At 42.7% G+C, this 24,815-nt stretch overlaps 2 protein-coding genes across 2 annotated transcripts in view; both read right to left on the bottom strand.

Annotated features, from left to right (window-relative positions):
• The window catches only part of LOC141110461 (B-cell receptor CD22-like), an 81,595-nt gene extending 79,107 nt beyond the window's left edge, over positions 1 to 2,488 (bottom strand). The window contains exon 1 of the mRNA XM_073601815.1: positions 1,834 to 2,488. The gene's annotated coding sequence lies outside the window, so the exon portion shown is untranslated. The remainder of the gene's footprint in view (positions 1 to 1,833) is intronic.
• Positions 2,489 to 8,711: 6,223 nt separating this feature from the next.
• Positions 8,712 to 24,815, bottom strand: part of LOC141110460 (sialoadhesin-like) — a 72,968-nt gene continuing 56,864 nt past the window's right edge. The window contains exon 19 of the mRNA XM_073601814.1: positions 8,712 to 19,059. Within this exon, the coding sequence (XP_073457915.1) occupies positions 18,916 to 19,059 (144 nt within the window). The 3' untranslated portion in view covers positions 8,712 to 18,915. The remainder of the gene's footprint in view (positions 19,060 to 24,815) is intronic.

Here is a 24,815-nt window from a genome sequence, read left to right as displayed (position 1 = left end):
GTGCCCCATCGTTGGTGTCATTGGGAGGAATTGTGCCCCATCATTGGTGTCATTGGGGGAATTGTGTCCCTTCATTGGTGTGAGTGTGTGTGGGGGGGGGGGGATTATGTCCCATTGTTGGTATCAATGGGAATTGTGGGGAAATTGTGCCCCATCATTGGTGTCATTGGGCTCCATTATTGGTGTCATTGGGAGAAATTGTGCCCCATTGTTGGTGTCATTGGGGGAATTGTGCCCCATCAATGGTATAATTGGACCCCATTATTGGTGTCATTGGGAGAAATTGTGCCCCATCATTGGTGTCATTGGGAGGAATTGTGCCCCATCATTGGTATAATTGGACCCCATTATTGGTGTCATTGGGAGAAATTGTGCCCCATTATTGGTGTTATTGGGAGGAATTGTGTCCCTTCATTGGTGTGAGTGTGGGGGGGGGGGGGGGGATTATGTCCCATTGTTGGTATCAATGGGAATTGTGGGGAAATTGTGCCCCATCATTGGTGTCATTGGGAGGAATTGTGCCCCATCATTGGTATAATTGGACCCCATTATTGGTGTCATTGGGAGAAATTGTGCCCCATTATTGGTGTTATTGGGAGGCAATGTTGTGTCCATTCATTGGTGTGAGTGTGGGGGGGGGGGGGGAAATATGTCTCATTGTTGGTATCAATGGGAATTGTGGGGGAATTGTGCCCCATCATTGGTGTCTTTGGGCTCCATTATTGGTGTCATTGGGGGAAATTGTGCCCCATTGTTGGTGTCATTGGGGGAATTGTGCCCCATCAATGGTATAATTTGACCCCATTATTGGTGTCATTGGGAGAAATTGTGCCCCATTATTAGTGTTATTGGGAGGAATTGTGTCCCTTCATTGGTGTGAGTGTGGGGGGGGGGGGGAATTATGTCACATTGTTGGTATCAATGGGAATTGTAGGGGAATAGTGCCCCATCATTGGTGTTATTGGGAGGAATTGTGTCCCTTCATTGGTGTCATTGGGCTCCATTATTGGTGTCATTGGGAGAAATTGTGCCCCATTGTTGGTGTCATTGGGGGAATTGTGCCCCATCAATGGTATAATTGGACCCCATTATTGGTGTCATTGGGGGAAATTGTGCCCCATCGTTGGTGTCATTGGGAGGAACTGTGCCCCATCATTAGTATAATTGGACCCCATTATTGGTGTCATTGGGAGAAATTGTGCCCCATCGTTGGTGTCATTGGGAGGAGTTGTGTCCTTTCATTGGTGTGAGTGGGGGGGATTATGTCCCATTGTTGGTATCAGTGGATGAAACAGTGCCCCGAGGGCCACATAAAAGCAAGCAAAGGGCCGCATCTGGCTCCCGGGGCCGTAGTTTGGAGACCCCTGCTATAGAGGTACTGTACCTGAAAAGTCCCAGACGTAGATAGTTGTAATTTGTTACACATAATAAGGGTGTGGTGCAGGGACTAGTCCAGGCACAGTAAAAAACATTGAGACCAATAAAATCTATTAAACAGAATATTCTATTTTACATTTGATAGTCATTTTTTTCAGCAACACAATCACAACTAAAACACTGACATGCTTTCAATCTATTTTAAAGAGTAAGAAAATAAAGTATACAGTATATGTCATGGGATAAAGATTGAATTAATAAAACACCTGGGAATGTACAAAGTGTCCTAATTCATAGCAGCCAATCAGAACTTTACTCTCTGTATTCTGCCTTCCCCAAGGTTCCTTCCTATTGGTTGCTTTGCTCTCCTAACTTGCAGCACTTTGCACATCATCATTATTTATTACGTGAGAAAAATATCCTCCAAGGCATTTCTGTAAATCTTAAATATTTTACCTGCTTTCCTGAAAATTTTAGAAGCTCCAATTCAGCAATTCGTGCAATTGATTGCCTCTCCTTCCCGGATCTCAGCCACGATACTTGTGTGATGTTGGAGCCAAGCTGAAGAGCATTACATAAAGTGCCCACCCTCTGAACTTCCTGCCTCCGCACTTCTATATTAAGTGAAACTGAATTTTTGTAATGTGTGCTTATTCAAGCATTAGAAAATCTGCTGTGTTGTTTTTTTTTTTTTTTAATTTTATACTGTATGTTTACGGAGTACAGATTGGGTTCCACATTTGATAGTATACAACCCCTAGCAAAAAGTATGGAATAACCCCTACTGGAAAATGTTCATTCAGTTTTTTAACTACCTCAATACTGGGCGTTTTCACCCCCTTCCTGCCCAGGCCATTTTTCAGCTTTCACCACTGTGGCACTTTGAGTGACAATTGCGCATTCATGCAACACTGTACTTAAATTATTTTTTTATCTTTTTCTTAACACAAATAGAGCTTTGTTTTGGTGGTATTTAATCACTGCTGGAATCTTTACAAAAAAAAAAGACCGAAAATTTTGAAAAAAATAAAAGTTTTTCTTAGTTTCTGTCAGTAAATTTTGTATATAAGTAATTTTTCTCCTTCACTGATGTGCGCTGATGAGGCTACACTGATGGGCACTCATTAGGTGGCATTGATGAGGAGGCACTAATATGCCACACTGATGGGCACTGATAGGCGGCACTGATGAGCACTAATACCCACCACTGCCGCCTATCAGTGCCACCTATCAGTGCCCACCAGTGCCACCTACCCTGTTTCCCCGAAAATAAGACGTAGCGTGATTGTCGGTGATGGCTGCAATAAAAGCCCTGCCCCCCAAATAAGCCCTAGTTAAAGTCCTTGTAGGTCTTATTTTCAGGGTAGGGCTTATTTTCGGGGAAACAGGGTAGGTGGCACTGGTGGGCACTAATAGGTGGCACTGATAGGTGGCAGTGGTGGGCACGGATAGGCAGCACTGATGGGCAGCGCTGATGGCAGCACTAATGGGCATTGATGAGCACTAAAATGTGGCACTGGTGGGCACTGATAGGTGGCACTCATAGGCGGCAGTGGTGGGCACAGATAGGCAGCACTGATGGGCAGCGTTGATGTGCAGCACTAATGGGCACTGATGGGCATTACTGATGAGCAGGCACTGATGGGCACTGAAAGGCTGCACTGGCTGGCATCACTTATGGGCACTGATTGGTGGCACTGATTGGCATTGATTGGTGGCACTGATGGGCACTGCTGGGGCTTTCCTGTAATCGGGGCACTGATGATCAGTGCCCGGATTACCATTTAGAACACGATGACGTACGACGGAACTAGAAAAGGGAAGTTCAATAGCCAGTAGCCAATAGCTGCCCTTGCGTCGTTTTTGGTCAGCCGGACTAGCATACAGACGAACGGTTTTCCCGATAGGAATTGAGTCCGTCGGAAAGATTTGAAACATGTTCTATTTCTAGGTCCATCAGAATTTTAGAAAAAAAAAGTCCAATGAAGCCCACACGCGATCGGAATGTCCGACAGAATGATTCCGGCGGACCTTTTTTTGCCGGAAATTCCGGTCGTGTGTACGCGGCATTAGGCTGCAGGCAGTGGGCCTGGATGTGCACCTGTGCCTTCTGGATACACTAATACCACAGGATGCATTGTCAGCAGCTAGCTGTCCTTGTGGGCAAGATGTCTAATGTATTCAAGTGCCATTAAAAATGAATAGAAGTGCTTGGTGCGGTACGGAGGTGTGAAATTGAGTCCCGTACTAATGAAGGTTTATGCATTTACAGCGGGTAAAATAAGTATTGAACACGTCACCATTTTTCTAGGTAAATATATTTCTAAAGGTGCTATTGACATGAAATTTTCACCACATGTCGGTAACAACCCATGCAATACATACATACAAAGACACCAAAACAAATACGTTCAGAAATGATGTTTTGTGTAATAAAATGGAATGACACAGGGTAAAAAAATTGAACACACGCAGAAAAGGTGGTGCCAAAAGGCATGGAAAGCCAAGACACCAGCTGAAATCTATCAGTAATTAGAACGCAATCCTGCCCCTTGTCAGTGCAAATTAATATCAGCTGGTTCAACTCAACTGATAGCCTATAAAAAGATGTCTCATTACCAAGGTGTCACACAGGAACCATCTCATGATGGGTAAAAGCAAAGAGCTCTCTCAAGACCTTGGCAACTTTAACTTTATTGTTGTAAAACCTACTGATGGAATTGGTTACAGAAGGATTTCTAAACTTCTGAATGCTCCCAGTGAGCACTGTTGGTGCCATAATCTGGAAGTGGAAAGAACATAATTTCACCATAAAGCGTCCACGACCAGGTGCTCCTCGCAAGATTTCTGAGAGCGAGGAGTGAGAATTACCAGAAGGCTTGTCCAAGAGCCAAGGACCACTTGTGGAGAGCTTCAGAAAGACCTGGAATTAGCAGGTACAATTGTTTCACAGAAAACAATAAGTAATAAGTAATGCACTCAACCACTATGGCCTGTATACACACTCACCACTCAAGACTCCGTTGCCGAAGAAAAAGCATGTTGAAGCTTGTTTCAAGTTTTCTGTACAACATTTAGACAAGCCTGTGAAATACTGGGAGAATATGGTCTGGAACTCTTTGAATGCCATAATACACACCATGTTTGGAGGTAAAATGGCACCCCAAAAACACCCCCATACCAACAGTGAGGTTTGGAGGTGGGAACATCATGGTGTGGGGCTGTTTTTCAGCATACGGTACTGGCAACATTCATGTCTTTGAAGGAAGGATGAATGGAAAAATGTACCAAGACATTCTTAATAAAAATCTGCTGCCATCTACCAGGATGATGGAGATGAAACAAGGGCGGACATTTCAGCAAGACAATCATCCTAAACACAAAGCCAAGGAAACTCTCAATTGGTTTCAAAGAAAATAAAGCTGCTAGAATGGCCCAGCCAGTTACCTGACTTGAATCCAATGGAAAATCTATGGAAAGAACTAAAGATCAGAGTTCATAGAAGAGGCCCACGGAACCTTCGAGATTTGAAGACTGTTTGTGTGGAAGAATGGTCCAGAATCACACCTGAGCAACGCATGCGACTAGTTTCTCCATACAGGGGGTGTCTTGAAGCTGTCATTACCAACAAAAAAATTTTGTACCAAGTATTATAATAAACTTCAGTTATGCCCCGTACACACGGTCGGATTTTCCGACGGAAAATGTGTGATAGGACCTTGTTGTCGGAAATTCCGACCGTGTGTAGGCTTCATCACACATTTTCCATCGGATTTTCCGACACACAAAGTTTGAGAGCAGGATATAAAATTTTCCGACAACAAAATCCGTTGTCGGAAATTCCGATCGTGTGTACACAAATCCGACGGACAAAGTGCCACGCATGCTCAGAATAAATAAAGAGATGAAAGCTATTGGCCACTGCCCCGTTTATAGTCCCGACGTACGTGTTTTACGTCACCGCGTTCAGAACGATCGGATTTTCCGACAACTTTGTGTGACCGTGTGTATGCAAGACAAGTTTGAGCCAACATCCGTCGGAAAAAATCCTAGGATTTTGTTGTCGGAATGTCCGAACAAAGTCCGACCGTGTGTACGGGGCATAAGCGTGTTCAATTCTTTCTCCCTGTGAACAGAACTTCATTTCTGAACTTATTTGTTTTGGTGTCTTTGTATGTATGGATGGCATGGGTTGTTACCGACATGTGGTGAACGTTTCATGTCAATAGCACCTTTGGAAATATATTTATCTAGAAAAATGGTGACGTGTTTAATAATTGTTTATTGTATATGCTGGGTCGTTTTTCACAAAAAAACGCTTCAGGTCAAATGATAGCACGCTTTACAACAAACACAGGATAAAAATGACCTAATACATACCGTTTGTATCTTTATTTTGCACTCCTTTCCATGTGCAGTGATCTATATCGGAGGTTATACATTCACTTCCTCTAATGAGGTTTTCAGTATCTATATGGTGTGCAGCTGCGTGTTTCCTGACATCTTGTAGGGTCTTTAACAATGTAGTGATTGGTGATAAAAGTCTTCTATAGTGTGTCAAGCCAAAAAAAAATTATTTTATGTTTTGTTAAGTAAGGAAGGAATAAATTGTCTGTGGGGGTTTTACTGCCATCTAGGCCTTATGGAGATTTTCCCTCACTTCCCGTCCTGTGGACAGCATTTTACTGGATAGGAAGTGAGGAAACCTCTGCAACAGTCACTGTTGCAATACAAATCTAACAGGATACATTCAGTAGGCGCTGGGACTTCCATGCTTTACCACACAGAACAGTAAAGGGAAAATTACAGTTATTTGGAGAGCTTACTGACTCTGGTCAAGCAGATCACATGCAAATAGCCATAGCTCCCAACTGTCCCTGATTTCGAGGGACTGTCCCTGATTTGGGGCAATGTCCCCTCTGTCCCTCATTCCTCCTCATTTGTCCCTCATTTTGGTCTGATCTATATAGTTGTATATAAACGCACTTTTTGCCCTCATGCACACAGGCTGTTAAAAAAACGTTATGAAAACGCCATTATCTTTGCAGTGATTTTTTTAAACTTTTTTCAGCTTTTTTGCAATAGAGTTTTTGAGCGTTTTTGAGCGTTTTTCCGCGTTAGCGTTTTTTTTTTTTTTCAAATTTTTTTTTTTTTTTTATGGATCAAAAACGCTAAAAAACGTTGGTGAATGACGTTTTTGAGCGTTTTTGAGCGTTTTTCAGTGTTAGAGCGTTTTTACAGCTGAAAAAACGTCTCTCAGAACCCACTGGTCCTGGGTTTTTTTTACAGCTTAAAAATGCCTATGCCACTTGCAGCTCAAAAACGCCTAGGTGGGCATGAAGCCATAGACTAACATAGACAGGCCTTTTTAAGCTGAAAAAAAAGCTCAAAAAAGCAGCTGTAAAAACGTCCGTGTGCATGAGGACTTAATCTTCCAAAAAGTGTTTCCCAGTGCTAAACCCTTCATCCAAATTCTAAATTGCTGTATTTTTCAATTTTAAAAGCCAATAAAATGAATAATAGTGGTAAAAAAAAAAAGCACTTGTGGATTTCATTAACTTTTTTTTTGTTTTTTCCCCTTTAACCACTTGACATCCGCGCTATGGCCAAATGACGGCCACAGCGCGGACCTGAATTCCCAGGAGGCCGTCACATGATGGCCTCCCCTGTGCACACGCCCTGCTGAGCGCGCTGTGATCACAGAGTCACTGAGACTCGGCTGATCACCGAACCGAGTAAGGGGCCGATCCTGGCCCCTTACCATGTGATCAGCTGTCAGCCAATGACAACTGATCACATGGTGTAAACAAAAGATCGGTAATCGTTTTTTTTTTTCTACTCACGCTAATAGCGTGAGTAGAAAAAAAAGCCGATCACCAGCTCAGGCGCGAGGGACATCGGTCCCGAAGTGAAAGAGGCACATCTGTCTCATCTGTGCCACCTAACAGTGCCCACAGTGCCACCTAACAGTGCCACCTAACAGTGCCACCTAACAGTGCCCACAGTGCCACCTATCAATGCCCACCAGTAGTGGCAATCAGTGCCACCTAGCAGTGCTGCCTATCATTGTAACTGATCAGTGCCCATCACTGCCACCCATCAGTGCCCATCACTGCCGCCTCATCAGCGTACATCAATGAAGGAGAAAAATTACCTGTTTTAAATTTTTTATAACAAAATATTAAAAAAAATATATATTTTTTTAAATTCACTCTTTTTACATTTTTTTAACAAAAAAATAAAAAACGCAGAGGTGATCAAATACCACCAAATGAAAGCTCTATTTGTGGGGAAAAAATTATAAAAATTTCATTTGGGTACAGTGTTGTATGACCGCGCAATTGTCATTCAAAATGCGTCAGCGCTGAAAGCTGAAATTTGTCTGCATACCATAGGAGGGGGGTTTAAGTGCCCAGTAAGCAAGTGGTTAAGAGGTCGTGGCAGGGGGCCTGTCCTATGCCTACATACGTTTTGCTAGTAGGTGTCCCTCATTCCATCTCAAAATGTTGGGAGGTATGCAAATAGGGCTACCCACCCATGACTGTCCAAGGAATGCCACTTAGATTATAAACCAGAGCACCAGAGCAAAGTCATAAAGGAGTCCAAAACTGCTTTCATGATCCACAAATTGGCCAATGCATTTTTGGGGGCAAAGCACACTCCCCGTTCATCACGGCTACAAGATAATACAAATATGGAAAAAAAATATAAAAATTGTACAGTTTTATATTTGTAGTGATCTTGTACCCAAAATAAAGGGGGGTGTATTTTGGCCCTAAACTGCAGTGAAAATGTGTAAATCATTAACCCCCCTGATGCCGGCCGTGCGCAAATATGTGGTCCTACTGGACTGGGCTTTTTTCCATGGGGCCGCAAATTTGTGTATTTCCCTTTGTGCTGGGAGCGCGCCGCACAGAGACCAGGGTCTCACGGAGAGAGCGCCGGGCCCGTATTAATGATCGGGACCCGGAACTCCTGATTCCGGGTCACCTGAGCACTGTGGTAGCCTCTGATTAGCTATCACAGTGATCAATTACTGTGAAGCCTGTCCCTGTGCTTTCCTTCTCCTTGGATGGAGGAGAGAGATGCTTAGTATCTCTTTCACTCTCTTTGCAGAGAAAAAATAATAATAATAATAATTAAAAAAAAAAATAAAAAAAAATACCCAGATCAAGGTTTAAACTAGGTCTGTGCCAGGGTCAGTGTTTGGGTCAAGAAAAATTAGTAAAATAATAATAATAATAATAAAAAATGGTTGGATGATTTTTTTACCTAAATTGAATGAAATCCAAAATTGTGATTATTTAGGACAGTATAGAATGAGACACACGCAGTGGTTTGTCACAACTTTATTTACAAACATATGTACATTAATATTTGACAGAATGTCACATTATCACAATTGTTCACTCATCTGAAAAAAGTGGTCAGGAATCGTATTTTCGCTTATTGTAGAGGTATAAAGGGACTTTGTCCTCTATATATATTGCTCATTGTCCAGCAGGTAGCAACAGGTGCAAGTAGGAGCAGGTGGAACATTGAGATAGCATGACAAGTGTTTGGGGTGTAGGGAAGGAAAAAAGAAGAAAAACGGGAAGGAAGAAGGAGAGAATGAAGTACTTTAGAACAGAAGGAAGGAAGAGGAGAAAGAAGGATGGAAGGAAGCAAGAGGAGAAAGAAGGATGGATGGAAGGAAGAGGAGAAAGAAGGATGGAAGGAAGGAAGGAAGAGGAGAAAGAAGGATGGAAGGAAGCAAGAGGAGAAAGAAGGATGGATGAAAGGAAGAAGAGAAAGAAGGATGAATGGAAGGAAAGAAAGTAAAGGAAAGGGGTGGAGGGCATGAAGGAAGTAAGGAAGGAAAGAACCATTGAAGAAAAGAGAGGGAGGAATGATACAAGTAGGGAAGGAAAGAAAAGAGGACAGAAAGGAGGAACGGAGAAAAGAAGAGAGGGAGGAAGCGAAAAGAGAAGGAAGAAGGCAAGAAAAAAAGGGAGAGAAGGAAGGAAGGCAGAGAAGAAAATGTAGGAGTAGAGCAGGAAGTACAGAGAGGAAGGAAGGAAGAATGAAGAAAGTAAGAGGGAGGGAAGAAGGAGAGAAGGAAACAGTGATGGAAGAAATTAAGAAAGTAAGGAAGGAAGGAGCAGAAAAGGCAAGGAGGAAGAGGAAGCAGGAATTAGATAAGATGGGGGAGAAGGGAGGAAACAGAGAAGGAAATAAGGTAGAGAAGAAAAGGTAGAAGGAGTAGAGCAGGAAGGACAGAGAGGAGAATATAGAATGTAATGCAGAGGGAAGGAAGAGAGAAGGAAATAATGATGGAAGAAAGAAGGGCAAAAAGGCAAGAAGGAAGGGGGGAAGGTAGGAGGTAAGACAGGGAAGGAGGCAGGAAAAAGAAGGAAGGAAGGTAGAGAAGAAAAGGTTGAAGGGGTAGCGCAGGAAGGAAAAAGGGAGGAAATTCATAAAAAAGGAACAGAGAGAGGAAGGCCAGGTGGAAGAAGGCATGTGAGCAAAGAGAAGAGAAGGAAGATAGGGAAAAGGGAGGGAAGGAAGGAAGGAAAAAGGAAGGAAGGCATTAAAAAAGGAAGGGGGGGGGGAGTTGGAAGTAAGGGAAGAAGAAAGGAAAGACAGAGAGAAGAAAAGTTGAAAGGGGGAAAGAAGGGAGAATGAAATAGGGAAGGGAGAAGGGAATAAAGGCATTAAAGAGGAGATTCATAGTGAGAAAAGAGAGGGAGACAGGACAGAATGTTAAAGAATAAAACTCTCAGAAAATTAATACATTTGGAGGAGAGAGATGCTTAGTATCTCTTTCACTCTCCTTGCAGAGAAAAAAAAAATATATAGCAAATATAGATGATACCCATCAATCCATTGATTCTGAGATGGGTCACTCACAGTCTGAATCTGTGCTTGTGAAGGGACATAGATGGGATCTTCTTCATTTTGTAATTAAATAGCAGAGGTCATCTTCAGTGAAAACACATCAAAATGATCAGTAGATCAGGGACAATCAACAGCTGAAGTTATATGATAATCTCAGCCCTGCCCCCTCCCACCCTTGCCCGAAACTTCTTGGTGGTAAATCAGGCCACCTATTACATCAGAGCTTGAGATCTGCATGCAGTTTCAGCTGCTGATACCACTGAATCTTCTGCCCTTTTTAACACTTGGGTATTGTTCAGGGCCAGATCACCCACAAGCCAACCTAGACATGGCCCAGTGGGACATGTGTGAATACTGAGGGCCATTCTATATGGACGATTCTAATATGGAATTCTCTCTCTAGTCACAGGGTAATGAGGAAGAAATTTCTTGTTGGCTTAGGTGGCAAGGGAGCGACTTCATAGAGTTAAATGGTCACTTAGCAGTCCTGTTGCAGGTGAGTTGTCACCAGTGACCGGTTCATTCACTCACGTGCCATGGTCCTAAGTGTGAAAGCTGGATAACATTTAGGTGCTTCTGCCTGCATGGCCACTGACATTGTAGTAGAGCAGCCATTCTCAACCAGGGTTCCTCCAGAAGTTGCTAGGGGTTCTTTGAGCTGTGGCTGATGGACCACCTAGTTGATGACGCCTACAGAGTTCAAGGTTCAGCACCACTTAGCAAAGCCAGCAGCATGACACCAAATATCTTTTTTGCTGTCTTTAAGGGTGGCATTCTGAACACCACTTTAAGGGGGACATTCTTCCTATTAACCACCAATATTGAAGTAGGAACGGGGGTCAGTTTATATGGCCATAGTTATGTGTGTAGTAAGACTGATTTAGAATTTTTAGCTAAGAATCATATTTCTTGTATTTCATGTTGAAGCTATTTGTGACTTCCCCATTACAGGAATCTGCTACATTCCTCTTTCTGTGCAAAAAGCTTGCTTGCTGACATCATTTAAGACAGATGAAGGAACCTGCAAGAGCATACTGCAGAGAGACAAGTTTTGTATAAGGCTAAAAATATATATGGTTTTCCGGAACTTGTCTGGTTTTAGGATGCATAGGTTGATTTTTAAAAGGTTAGAGTGTCTGTTTGTTGTGACGCAATATGCTGCAAATATATATCTACACTGTATTCACTGTATCTGACACTCTTTACGTGTAGACACGAGTCGGGTCAGGAGTGTCCATTCTTTTCTGGCCAGAAAGATGGAATAAAATCTCCCATACCAGAGTTCTTTGTCCAACTGTCATTCACCAATATCCTACCTAATACTTGCTACTTTATTTGGTGCATTTGGCCATGAGGGGGGAATATCGGTGTGACCTGTTGAGGCAGGTGGCACTGTTTTCCACCAGACCTACAAGGAGTGGTCCGAGAGGCCAGCCCTGCGGGCTATTTCGTAGTCTCAAAAGGCGCCTTCTAGTACTATTATCTAGGAGACTGCGCTGTGTCCCATTTGGTGGCCTGCTGTGGACGACCTTGGTAGCGTCAAAAGGACCTGGGAATCTGAGAAAAAGATAGCTGGAGCTCCAACGGGAACAGGTGAGAGTTTTTTTACTTCTGTTTTTGGATAACAGTCAGACAGCCAGACAGCCTCTCGACAGATCGAGAGAAGGGAAGCCTGATCACCTTCCGAGAGAGACGTCCGTTCAGATGATTGTGCATCTTTCGGACGAATCCTCAGTCAGTCAGTAATTTTTGGGTGGGAGTGTCTGGTATGATTGATGTGTGTATGAGACATCACATTGTGGTGAGGTGACCGTGGTCCTCTTCTAAGTGCGGTTCCTGGCCGGGAGACCGCGCCCAGGCCACTGACCGAGGGAAGCATTGTCTATTGTCCCTACTTGTGTCGAGGATTCAGACCCCTTACTGAATTCTCATCATTTACCCTACCCTCTGTGTCTGTCTTGGTGTCTGTTAGGTTATAAGTATGGGTGGGAAATATAGTGTTGAATCTCCCCTACAATCCATGATCTCCAACTTTAGGAAGGGATTTGCTAAGGACTGCAATTTAAAACTTAGCCCTGAGAAATTGATAACATTGTGTGAGAAAGATTGGCCCCGCTATGGAGCGCGGTGGCCCCCACAGGGAACCCTTGACTTAGAGACCATTGACTGATTATTTGAGAATATTATGTCAGACTCACAGAAACATGACCAAGACGCACCTTCCAGGAGGACTGTTCGTTCGGATGATTGTGCATCCCTCGAATAAATCCTCAGCCAGTCAGGAGGAATATCCGTTCAGATGATTGTGCATCTCTCGGATAAATCCTCAGCCAGCCAGTCAGGAGGAATATACGTCTAGATGATTGTGCATCTCTCGGATAAATCCTCAGCCAGCCAGTCAGGAGGAATATCCGTCCAGATGATTGTGCATCTCTCGGATAAATCCTCAGCCAGCCAGTCAGGAGGAATATCCGTCCAGATGATTGTGCATCTCTCGGATAAATCCTCAGCCAGCCAGTCAGGAGGAATATCCGTCCAGATGATTGTGCATCTCTCGGATAAATCCTTAGCCAGCCAGTCAGGAGGAATATCCGTCCAGATGATTGTGCATCTCTCGGATAAATCCTCAGCCAGCCAGTCAGGAGGAATATCCGTCCAGATGATTGTGCATCTCTCGGATAAATCCTTAGCCAGTCAGTCAGTCAGCTAGGAGAAAACGTCCGTCTGGATGATTGTGCATCCTTTGGACATATGGGAGATAAAGACCTGCAGTGGATAGAAGCCACAAAAAGAGGAACAGTGTAGAATTATGGTTATGACAAGAGTAGTACCACTGACAAAACAAACAAAACACATATATTCTCAACCCGAAGAGACAGATCAGCCTCCCCCATATGTAGATGAACAGACCTCAGATAGAGACAGGTCAGAGCCATGTCCAAATGCCCCGTCCAGTAAACAAGGGGACTCAAGTTGTTGTCCACCTACATCAGATTCAGCAGGTTTGTCAATGCCAAATCTCAGTAAATATACTCCGAACCGTAACACTCTGGGTATAGGCAGGACAGAAATAGGGAACTCAGTAGTAGTCAATGGGCTCCCCAATCAAGTGTCCACTTCCACTCCGAGAAATCCTGATGCAAACAGCCGGACCCTTGCCCCGTCTTTCAACATACCTCTGCAAATGCCCCTAAGAAAACAGGCGGTGGAGGAACATCGGACTTTAGTTTACACCCCTTTTTACCACAACAGATTTACTGAACTGGAAGATTCATAACCCTGCCTACTCTGAGAAGCCCCAAGCCATCACAGATTTGCTCCGGTCAATAACTCAGACCCATAACCCCACTTGGTCGGACTGCCAGCAACTTTTATTGACCCTTTTTAATACTGAGGAGAGACACAGAATTAACCAAGCAGTGCAGAAGTATAAAGGCAAAAGACCCTTCCTATTAGAAAGACTTTGTAGTTTTGGGGGGGGGGGCATCAAGTCCAACATCAGTTCCTGTACATGCCGGATTCCCCTATTCCCTTGCTGGGCAAAGACTTACTTGCTGAACTCAGAGCATACATATACTTCCAATCTGACGGACAGGCTATCCTAAAATTGCCCCATCCCTTTGAAGCCCGCATACTGCAAGACATCCCGGGACTATGGGCAGAAGACAAAGCATCAGGATTAGCCAGACACGTTCCCCCAATCCTTATTGAATTAAAATCAGGAGCCACTCCAGTCAACCTGAAACAGTACCCAGTCCCTCTAAAAGCCCTAGTAGGAATAAAAAAGTACTTAAACAAATTCCTACACTATGGAATTCTAAAACCCTGTCAGTCTCCCTGGAATGCACCTCTACTCCCAGTGCAGAAACCCGAAACAGCTCACTGTCGTCCTGTTCAAGACCTCAGAGCGGTCAATCAGGCTGTAATGACCATGCACCCAGCGGTCACTAATGAACTGTTACAATTACTGTGGGAGGCAGGTTATAAGGTGTCCCGGAGAACGGTGCATTTTTGACAAGAGACTGTAAAGTACCTAGGATTCAGAGTATCACAAGGACAGAGACAATTGGGAGAAGGCAGGAAAGAAGCTGTTTGTCAGATTCCCACCCCGACTACCAGACGGCAAGTACGTGAATTCCTGGGGGGTGGCAGGATTCTGCCGAATCTGGATACCGGACTTTGCCACAAAAGCCAGACCCCTCTATGAATCCACAAAGGGGGGAGAAAAGGAACCCTTTCAATGGGGACAACAACAAAACAGAGCATTCCAAGACATTAAGGTCTCCCTAATGCAGGCTCCTGCGCTAGGCTTGCCAGATAGCCAAAAAGTCTTCTATTTGTATGTCAGTGAAAAACAAGGAATAGCAGTAGGAGTCCTGACACAATACTCTGGGTCTTGGCAGCACCCTGTAGCATACCTTTCAAAACAACTGGACACTGTAGCTCAGGGATGGCCATCCTGCCTGCGGGCCATCGCAGCAACAGCCTTCCTTGTGGCCGAAGCTGACAAGTTGTCATTAGGTCAGGAGACTTATGTCCAAGTACCACACCAAGTACAGGCATTAATGGATTACAAGGGAAATCACTGGTTTACTAACAGTTGAATGGTTAAATATCAAGCTATGCTGTGTGAAAATCCTCGTATCCACTTAGAGACTGTAAACACTTTAAACCCAGCCACTCTGCTCCCCACCTCACAGGAACCCCTAATTCATGACAGTCTCCAGGTAATGGATATGCAAGCCGACCAGACTTGAAAGACAGCCCCTTGGAAAATCCAATCGTTGAGTACTTTACTGACAGAAGCAGTTTTGTAAAAGATGTTTATCCCCAGATATAGGCTCAGACAATGGCCCTGCTTTTGTCCACAAGTGCCTCCAGGAATTTGCAACAGCACTTAAGATAACTTGGAAACTACACACTGCATATAGGCCCCAAAGCTCTGGAAAAGTTGAACGAATGAACTGTACGCTCAAGTCACAACTGGCCAAGCTCTGTCAGGAAATCCAAATGAAATGGACCTTGATGTTGCCCATTGCTTTACTGAGAATTCGGGGTACCCCAACAAAGAGGACAAATCTGTCCCCTTTAAGGTACTGTATGGTAGGCCCCCACCCATCATTAGAGGGATAAGAGGAGACTTGCATCAGATAGGAGGGGTAGTTAACCGTGAACTGATACAGAGACTTGGGGAGACTAAGCAAGACATAGGGAAATGGGTTCAAGAGAAACTGCCCGTAAGCTTGTCGAACCCAGTACACCCCTTTAAACCAGGAGACACAGTGTGGGTAAAGGAGTGGAACTTAACCCCACTAGGGCCAAAATGGAGGGGTCCTTACACTGTTCTTCTATCTACCCCAACAGCCATTAAGGTAGCTGAGGTGACACCCTGGATACACCACTCCAGGGTAAAACGAGCTGCTGACCTCACAGAATCCTGGCACAGTACAGTAGATCCCCAAGATCCTTTGAGACTGAGATTGACCAGAGAAGTCAGAAGGAAGAACTCCAGCTCTGTGTTCAGCACACCCCTGGAAGCTGCTGAATTTACGCACGGCAGAAGATAGACAGACTGCAGCCCTGCGGCCAACACACTCCTGGAAGCTGCTGGCTCAACGCACGGCGGAAGATAAAGGATATCTACTAAGCTCTGCTCCAACCACACCCCGGACGCTGGTTGGTCTACGCACAAGCTGAAGCCTGAGGATATTCATCGGTGTAATGTTTACTAAAATCTTTATAACAAGACTGTTGATAGTCATAGCAGTGATACTGGCCGAGCTAAAAAGGGGGGAGGGTAATTCATGTGACTCTTGTATAAGGACTACCAGAGTAGGAACCATAGCTACCAAGATGTTACTGTGGCACTCTCATTATCAATGCCAAGGCACAGAGACTGGTACCTGCATACATAATGGGACTACCTATTCAATGTGCTCCGTTGAAAATCAGATAACCTGTTATAACCCTACTTATGCTCCCTATAAAACTTGGCTAACCATTCGGAGCTTTAGCTCCACCGGTAAGCTGGTAAACCATACCTTGATCACCAACTCAAGTATTGCAGAGACAAGTTTTAATTATTTTCTGATTCTCCCTATAGTGTATGGAGTGCTAATATTTTTACTCTTTTTGCATTCTTATTGTTACCATGGGCCAAGGGTCACTATCCCAGTGTTTTATAAGTTAATGAGAGACCCGGCTGGAGCCGACAATGGGGAATAATCTCGGTAGAAGAATGTTTTGTGCCTGCTAGTGAGGTCATCATAGAAAAAAAAAACAAAACAAAACTGTATGCTATTTAGTGATGCTTAATCTCACTCATATTAATCGCTATGATTATGATCAAAGGGGGGAATGAAGTAGGAACGGGGGTCAGTTTATATGGCCATAGTTATGTGTGTAGTAAGACTGATTTAGAATTTCAGCTAAGAATCATATTTCTTGTATTTCACGTTGAAGCTATTTGTGACTTCCCCATTACAGGAATCTGCTACATTCCTCTTTCTGTGCAAAAAGCTTGCTTGCTGACATCATTTAAGACAGATGAAGGAACCTGCAAGAGCATACTGCAGAGAGATGAGTTTTGTATAAGGCTAAAAATATATATGGTTTTCCGGAACTTGTCTGGTTTTAGGATGCATAGGTTGATTTTTAAAAGGTTAGAATGTCTGTTAAAACAGAAGTGTACCGCCTGTTCGCTTGTGACGCAATATGCTGCAAATATATATCTACACTGTATTCACTGTATCTGACACTCTTGACGTGTAGACACGAGTCGGGTCAGGAGTGTCCATTCTTTTCTGGCCAGAAAGATGGAATAAAATCTCCCATACCAGAGTTCTTTGTCTAACTGTCATTCACGATATCCTACCTAATACTTGCTACTTTAATATAAGGAGCATTGTTCCTATTGAGCCCTGCTCATTTTTGGGGTTCCTCTAGGGTTAAAAGGTGGTGTCACTTCTGGTTTCTCTGACTCATCCAGGCCAGTCTGAAGGTGGATGGAAGGCGACTTGCTGTGAGAGTTGTGAGTACGAGGGACGGGGAGGGGGGAAGGGGTGACACTTGACAGGGATGCTGATGGGGACGCCTGATGTAAAGGGGGACTCTGATTGGGACGCCTGATGTAAAGGGGGACGCTGATTAGGATGCCTGATGTATAGGTGGACTCTGATTGGGACGCCTGATGTAAAGGGGGACTCTGATTTGGACGCCTGATGTATAGGTGGACTCTGATTGGGATGCCTGATTTAAAGGGGGACTCTGATTGGGACGCCTGATGTAAAGGGGGACTCTGATTGGGACACCTGATGTATAGGCCGACTCTGATGGGGACACCTGATGTAAAGGGGGATGCTGATGGGGACACCTGCTGTAAAGGGGGACTCTGATTGAGATACCTGATGTAAAAGGGGACTCTGATGAGGACTCCTTATGTTAAGTGGTTTAATTTTCTTTTACTTGAAATGTGGATGTGATTGGCCTACTGTGATGGGCACAGTGAGGCACCATTTGATGGGCATAGTGAGGCTGCAATTGATGGGCACAGTTTTATCTAGCAGTAATAATAAATAATCGCCTGATAAATGGCTATTTACAGTCCTGCATTACAAACTGTTTCATTTTTCAGTTTGTTTGCGCCCCCCCCCCCCCAAGATAAAAATAAAATGTTGAGCACCAGCCACCACTGCAGATGGCATAGAATTGCTTCAGCTCCTAAATTAAAATTGCTGTAAATAGACATGAAATATTAACAAAGCATATCCCTCTATAGTGTGTACTTGGCTCAATTGCTTATTGTACATTGTGGAGAAGCCATTATGTGCCCATGATAAGAACACCTGCCAATGTCTGCACAGTTAAGGCATTCTAGTGGAGTACCTCACCATTGGAACCCCTGAGCTTCATTCAACTGGCCATTCATTGGGTGTACTATAAATACTCTATATTGTGGGAAGTAGCTAGAGCCCAATACCAAAGTGGAGGTGGACAAGTGAATGTGAAAAGAAGAAGTGTGTGAAGAGAGAAAAAAGATTAGAGATGAAAAAGAAAAAAGGAGAAAAAAAGAAAGAAGGAAAAAGAAAAAAAGGAAAAAGAGTGGTATTATTCACGAAACGCGTCGGTATTTTAGGATGCATTCTCATGCCTACTGATAGGAATCTACTTAGACTCATTATCTACAACCAAATGATTATACTGTGTTTCTTACTATTGATTACACTGCATAGTGCCATTTAGATGACGTGTACATATATGAATCTGCAATAATTCATTTTATCCATATTAAATCTCTTGTCAGTTTTATATGCCATCCCTTTGATATGTATATGTATATGAGGTCAACACCATGTATGTGTGTGTGTACATATTAAACCTTTTCTACTATGTGCATCAATGTTATGTATTGTCAGACTCAATATGCCAATTAATTATACTTTCTAATTATCTCACCCCCACAAAACAATAGCCTCATTCAAAGTTCCACCTTCCTTTTTCTCATACATGATTTAAGAATTAGGGCAGGGAGATCTCACCGCTGGATCATCTGAGGAGCCAGTATCTGATGTAGCTCACCAAACTTTACCTATAACTAAAATAATCCCTCCTGGATGAAATGACCCTTCAAAACAAATTTCTGAACGCAATCCATAACACGCTTCATGAATGTCCCAGTGAGGCATATTCCACCTCGGGGTCACGCTCCCGTTCTTTGTCCTTCTCATTCAAATTAGCAATGATGGAGCAGGGGGTTCCATCCTGGCAGTCTTCATGGGCTCTTTCTGACGAAGGAATGTTCTTATACTAAAACAAGAAGTGGAGAATACATATAAATACATTGCACTGAATCTCACAAATTTCAGATTTGCTATGATGAAGGGAGATCCAGAAATAGTCATTTTGACTAAGTAGGACCCTAACAATCTTTTTATTGGCTGAAGAGGATCACCGCAGGACCAGGAAGAATCAGTGTCCACATTTGGGATTTTTCAGAGCCAGGAAAGGAGGTGACAACGTTGTACTGGCCATATTTCTATCTTGGTTCTAAAAGGTAAACCAAAGGTCCTCTGAATCTTTTCACACTGGGACCAGATAGAAAACCATCTGTGGCTTTAATAGTTGATTGTTTGTCAAGCCGACACAATTAATAGCACCTAATTAAGATCACACCTTCATAGAGCAGCACAACAACCACTAGAATTGATCCAATTTTTTGCACCTAGACCCTACTTAGGTAGGTGTTACAGTGGCGGCAGCAGCTCTTATTATCATTTAACCATTAGCGCTGAACAAATTCTTCTATCTATGGAGTTATATGTGTGCCAAAATCTGCATGTATGCTGTGCATATATGTATACCTGTGCTGTGCATGCCTGCATACCTATGCTGTGCATACAAGCATGCCTGTGCTGTGCATACCTGTGCTATGCATACATGTACATGTGTGCTGTGAATATCTGCTTACCTGTGCTGTCTATACATGCATGCCTGCGCAGTGTATACCTGTGCTGTGTATGCCTGCATACTTGTGCTGTACATAGCTGTATACCTGTGCTGTCTATACATGCATGTCTGTTCGGTGTACACCTGCATATCTGTGTATACCTACATACCTGTGCTGTGTATACCTGTATACATGTGGTGTACATACTTATATAAATGTGCTGTGTATATCTGTGCTGTGTATATCTGTGCTGTGTATATCTGTACTGTGTATATCTGTACTGCGTATATCTGTTATGTGTATATCTGTACTGTGTATATCTGTGCTGTGTATATCTGTGCTGTGTATATCTGTACTGTGTATATCTGTTATGTGTATATCTGTTATGTGTATATCTGTTATGTGTATATCTGTGCTGTGTATATCTGTTCTGTGTATATCTGTACTGCGTATATCTGTTATGTGTATATCTGTTATGTGTATATCTGTGCTGTGTATATCTGTACTGTGTATATCTGTACTGTGTATATCTGTTATGTGTATATCTGTGCTGTGTATATCTGTACTGTGTATATCTGTTATGTGTATATCTGTGCTGTGTATATCTGTTCTGTGTATATCTGTGCTGTGTATATCTGTACTGTGTATATCTGTTCTGTGTATATCTGTTCTGTGTATATCTGTTCTGTGTATATCTGTACTGTGTATATCTGTTCTGTGTATATCTGTGCTGTGTATATCTGTTCTGTGTATATCTGTACTGTGTATATCTGTTATGTGTATATCTGTTATGTGTATATCTGTGCTGTGTATATCTGTTCTGTGTATATCTGTGCTGTGTATATCTGTTCTGTGTATATCTGTACTGTGTATATCTGTTATGTGTATATCTGTTATGTGTATATCTGTGCTGTGTATATCTGTTCTGTGTATATCTGTACTGTGTATATCTGTTCTGTGTATATCTGTTATGTGTATATCTGTTCTGTGTATATCTGTACTGTGTATATCTGTACTGTGTATATCTGTTATGTGTATATCTGTTCTGTGTATATCTGTACTGTGTATATCTGTTCTGTGTATATCTGTTCTGTGTATATCTGTTATGTGTATATCTGTTCTGTGTATATCTGTACTGTGTATATCTGTACTGTGTATATCTGTACTGTGTATATCTGTTATGTGTATATCTGTTCTGTGTATATCTGTGCTGTGTATATCTGTGCTGTGTATATCTGTTCTGTGTATATCTGTGCTGTGTATATCTGTGCTGTGTATATCTGTTCTGTGTATATCTGTGCTGTGTATATCTGTACTGTGTATATCTGTTCTGTGTATATCTGTGCTGTGTATATCTGTGCTGTGTATATCTGTGCTGTGTATATCTGTTCTGTGTATATCTGTTCTGTGTATATCTGTGCTGTGTATATCTGTGCTGTGTATATCTGTTCTGTGTATATCTGTGCTGTGTATATCTGTACTGTGTATATCTGTTCTGTGTATATCTGTGCTGTGTATATCTGTTCTGTGTATATCTGTTCTGTGCATCCCTGTGTAAGGCTCCGTGCTGTCTTTTTCTTTCTTTTCTTTTTTTTTTTCACATTTCGAGAGCAAGCCTGCTCGAGTGCCCCCATAGCAAGAGGCTTGCTATGGGGGCACTCGGCAGGGGGGGGGGGGGGAGCCAGGAGCACCAGCGGAGGACCCAAAAGGAAAAGGATCGGGGCTGCTCTGTGTATATTCTTTTTTTTTTCCCTTTAGAACTACTAGGAAATGTACTAAAAAATATTTCAATGATGATCTATGTATCCTTGTTTTAAGAAATGTATTTTTGTTACATTTTTTTAATACCTGCAAATGAATTAGAAGATTGAAACCCTCTTGATCCCCTTTAGGGAAAGAGAGACTTGACTGATGGGGGCATGGCCAGGAGCTGGGAGTAAACAGTATGTAAGTGGCCAAAGAGGATTGGATGACGCAGAGGGTGAAGGGGTTGGGCCTGAGCTCAGTAAAAGGACTGCCCCAGGGAATTCTGGGCTTTTTTTAAGAGCTTTCCACCCTCCCGCCCCCTTTTTTGGATGGTCTATTGCAGCTTTAGCAGCGTTTTTTTTACCTTGCCAGCATTTAAAGTTGCTGTAATGGGCTTTGCCCTTGATCGGAAATTGGAATTAGGCTGTCTATACGGGGGGGGGGGGCAAGGGGTTGTTCATTAACCACTTGAGCCCCGGACCATTATGCTGCCTAAGGACCAGAGGTCTTTTTCCAATTTGGCACTGCGTCGCTTTAACTGCTAATTGCGCGGTCATGCAATGCTGTACCCAAACGAAATTTGCGTCCTTTTCTTCCCACAAATAGAGCTTTCTTTTGATGGTATTTGATCACCTCTGCAGTTTTTATTTTTTGCGCTATAAACGGAAAAAGACCGAAAATTTTGAAAAAAAATGATATTTTCTACTTTTTGTTATAAAAAAAATCCAATAAACTCAATTTTAGTCATACATTTAGGCCAAAATGTATTCGACCACATGTCTTTGGTAAAAAAAATGTCAATAAGCGTATATTTATTGGTTTGCGCAAAAGTTATAGCGTCTACAAACTAGGGTACATTTTCTGGAATTTACACAGCTTTTAGTTTATGACTGCCTATGTCATTTCTTGAGGTGCTAAAATGGCAGGGCAGTACAAAACCCCCCCAAATGACCCCATTTTGGAAAGTAGACACCCCAAGGAAATTGCTGATAGGCATGTTGAACCCATTGAATATTTATTTTTTTTGTCCCAAGTGATTGAATAATGACAAAAAAAAAAAAATAAATAAATATTTACAAAAAGTTGTCACTAAATGATATATTGCTCACACAGGCCATGGGCCTATGTGGAATTGCACCCCAAAATATATTCAGCTACTTCTCCTGAGTACGGGGATACCACATGTGTGGGACTTTTTGGGAGCCTAGCCGCGTATGGGACCCCGAAAACCAATCACCGCCTTCAGGATTTCTAAGGGTGTAACTTTTTGATTTCACTCTTCACTGCCTATCACAGTTTCGGAGGCCATGGAATGCCCAGGTGGCACAACCCCCCCCCCCCCAAATGACCCCATTTTGGAAAGTAGACACCCCAAGCTATTTGCTGAGAGGCATATTGAGTCCATGGAATATTTTATATTTTGACACAAGTTGCGGGAAAGTGACACTTTTTTTTTTTTTTTTTTTTTTTTTGCACAAAGTTGTCACTAAATGATATATTGCTCACACAGGCCATGGGCCTATGTGGAATTGCACCCCAAAATACATTTAGCTGCTTCTCCTGAGTACGGGGATACCACATGTGTGAGACTTTTTGGGAGCCTAGCCGCGTACGGGACCCCGAAAACCAATCACCGCCTTCAGCGTTTTTAAGGGCGTGAATTTTTGATTTTACTCTTCACTGCCTAACACCGTTTCGGAGGCCATGGAATGCCCAGGTGGCACAAAACCCCCCCAAATGACCCCATTTTGGAAAGTAGACACCCCAAGCTATTTGCTGAGAGGCATGGTGAGTATTTTGCAGCTCTCATTTGTTTTTGAAAATGAAGAAAGACAAGAAAAAACTTTTTTTTTTTTTCTTTTTTCAAATTTCAAAACTTTGTGACAAAAAGTGAGGTCTGCAAAATACTCACTATACCTCTCAGCAAATAGCTTGGGGTGTCTACTTTCCAAAATGGGGTCATTTGGGGGGGTTTTGTGCCACCTGGGCATTCCATGGCCTCCGAAACTGTGATAGGCAGTGAAGAGTGAAATCAAAAATTCACGCCCTTAGAAAGCCTGAAGGCGGTGCTTGGTTTTCGGGGTCCCGTACGCGGCTAGGCTCCCAAAAAGTCTCACACATGTGGTATCCCCGTACTCAGGAGAAGCAGCAGAATGTATTTTGGGGTGTAATTTCACATATTCCCATGGCATGTTTGAGCAATATATCATTTAGTGACAACTTTGTGCAAAAAAAAAAAAAAAAAAAAAAAATTTGTCTCTTTCCCGCAACTTGTGTCGCAATATAAAATATTCCATGGACTCGACATGCCTCTCAGAAAATAGCTTGGGGTGTCTACTTTCCAAAATGGGGTCATTTGGGGGGGGTTTTGAACTGTCCTGGCATTTTATGCACAACATTTAGAAGCTTATGTCACACATCACCCACTCTTCTAACCACTTGAAGACAAAGCCCTTTCTGACACTTATTTTTTACATGAAAAAGTTTTTTTTTTTTGCAAGAAAATTACTTTGAACCCCCAAACATTATATATTTTTTTAAAGCAAATGCCCTACAGATTAAAATGGTGGGTGTTTCATTTTTTTTTTTCACACAGTATTTGCGCAGCGATTTTTCAAACGCATTTTTTGGGGAAAAAACACACTTTTTTTAAATTTTAATGCACTAAAACACACTATATTGCCCAAATGTTTGATGAAATAAAAAAGATGATCTTAGACCGAGTACATGGATACCAAACATGACATGCTTTACAATTGCGCACAAACGTGCAGTGGCAACAAAATAAATACATTTTTAAAAGCCTTTAAAAGCCTTTACAGGTTACCACTTTAGATTTACAGAGGAGGTCTACTGCAAAAATTACTGCCCTCGATCTGACCTTCGCGGCGATACCTCACATGCATGGTGCAATTGCTGTTTACGTTTGACGACAGACCGCCGCTTGCGTTCGCCTTAGCGCAAGAGCAGGGGGCGACAGGGGTGCTTTTTTTTTTTTTTTTTTTTTTCTTTATTATTTTTTTGCTTTTTTATCTTATTTTTAAACTGTTCCTTTCATTTTTTTTTTTTTTAAATCATTTTTATTGTTATCTCGGGGAATGTAAATATCCCCTATGATAGCAATAGGTAGTGACAGGTACTCTTTTTTGAAAAAATTGGGGTCTATTAGACCCTAGATCTCTCCTCTGCCTTCAAAGCATCTGACCACACCAAGATCGGTGTGATAAAATGCTTCCCCAATTTCCCAATGGCGCTATTTACATCCGGCGAAATCTAAGTCATAAAATGCTCGTAGCTTCCGGTTTCTTAGGCCATAGAGATGTTTGGAGCCACTCTTGTCTCTGATCAGCTCTATGGTCAGCTGGCTGAA

This window comes from Aquarana catesbeiana, linkage group LG10 (assembly GCF_042186555.1).
Source record: "Aquarana catesbeiana isolate 2022-GZ linkage group LG10, ASM4218655v1, whole genome shotgun sequence".
Classification (NCBI taxonomy): Eukaryota; Metazoa; Chordata; class Amphibia; order Anura; family Ranidae; genus Aquarana; species Aquarana catesbeiana.
This window is presented reverse-complemented; position numbering and strand designations above follow the sequence as displayed.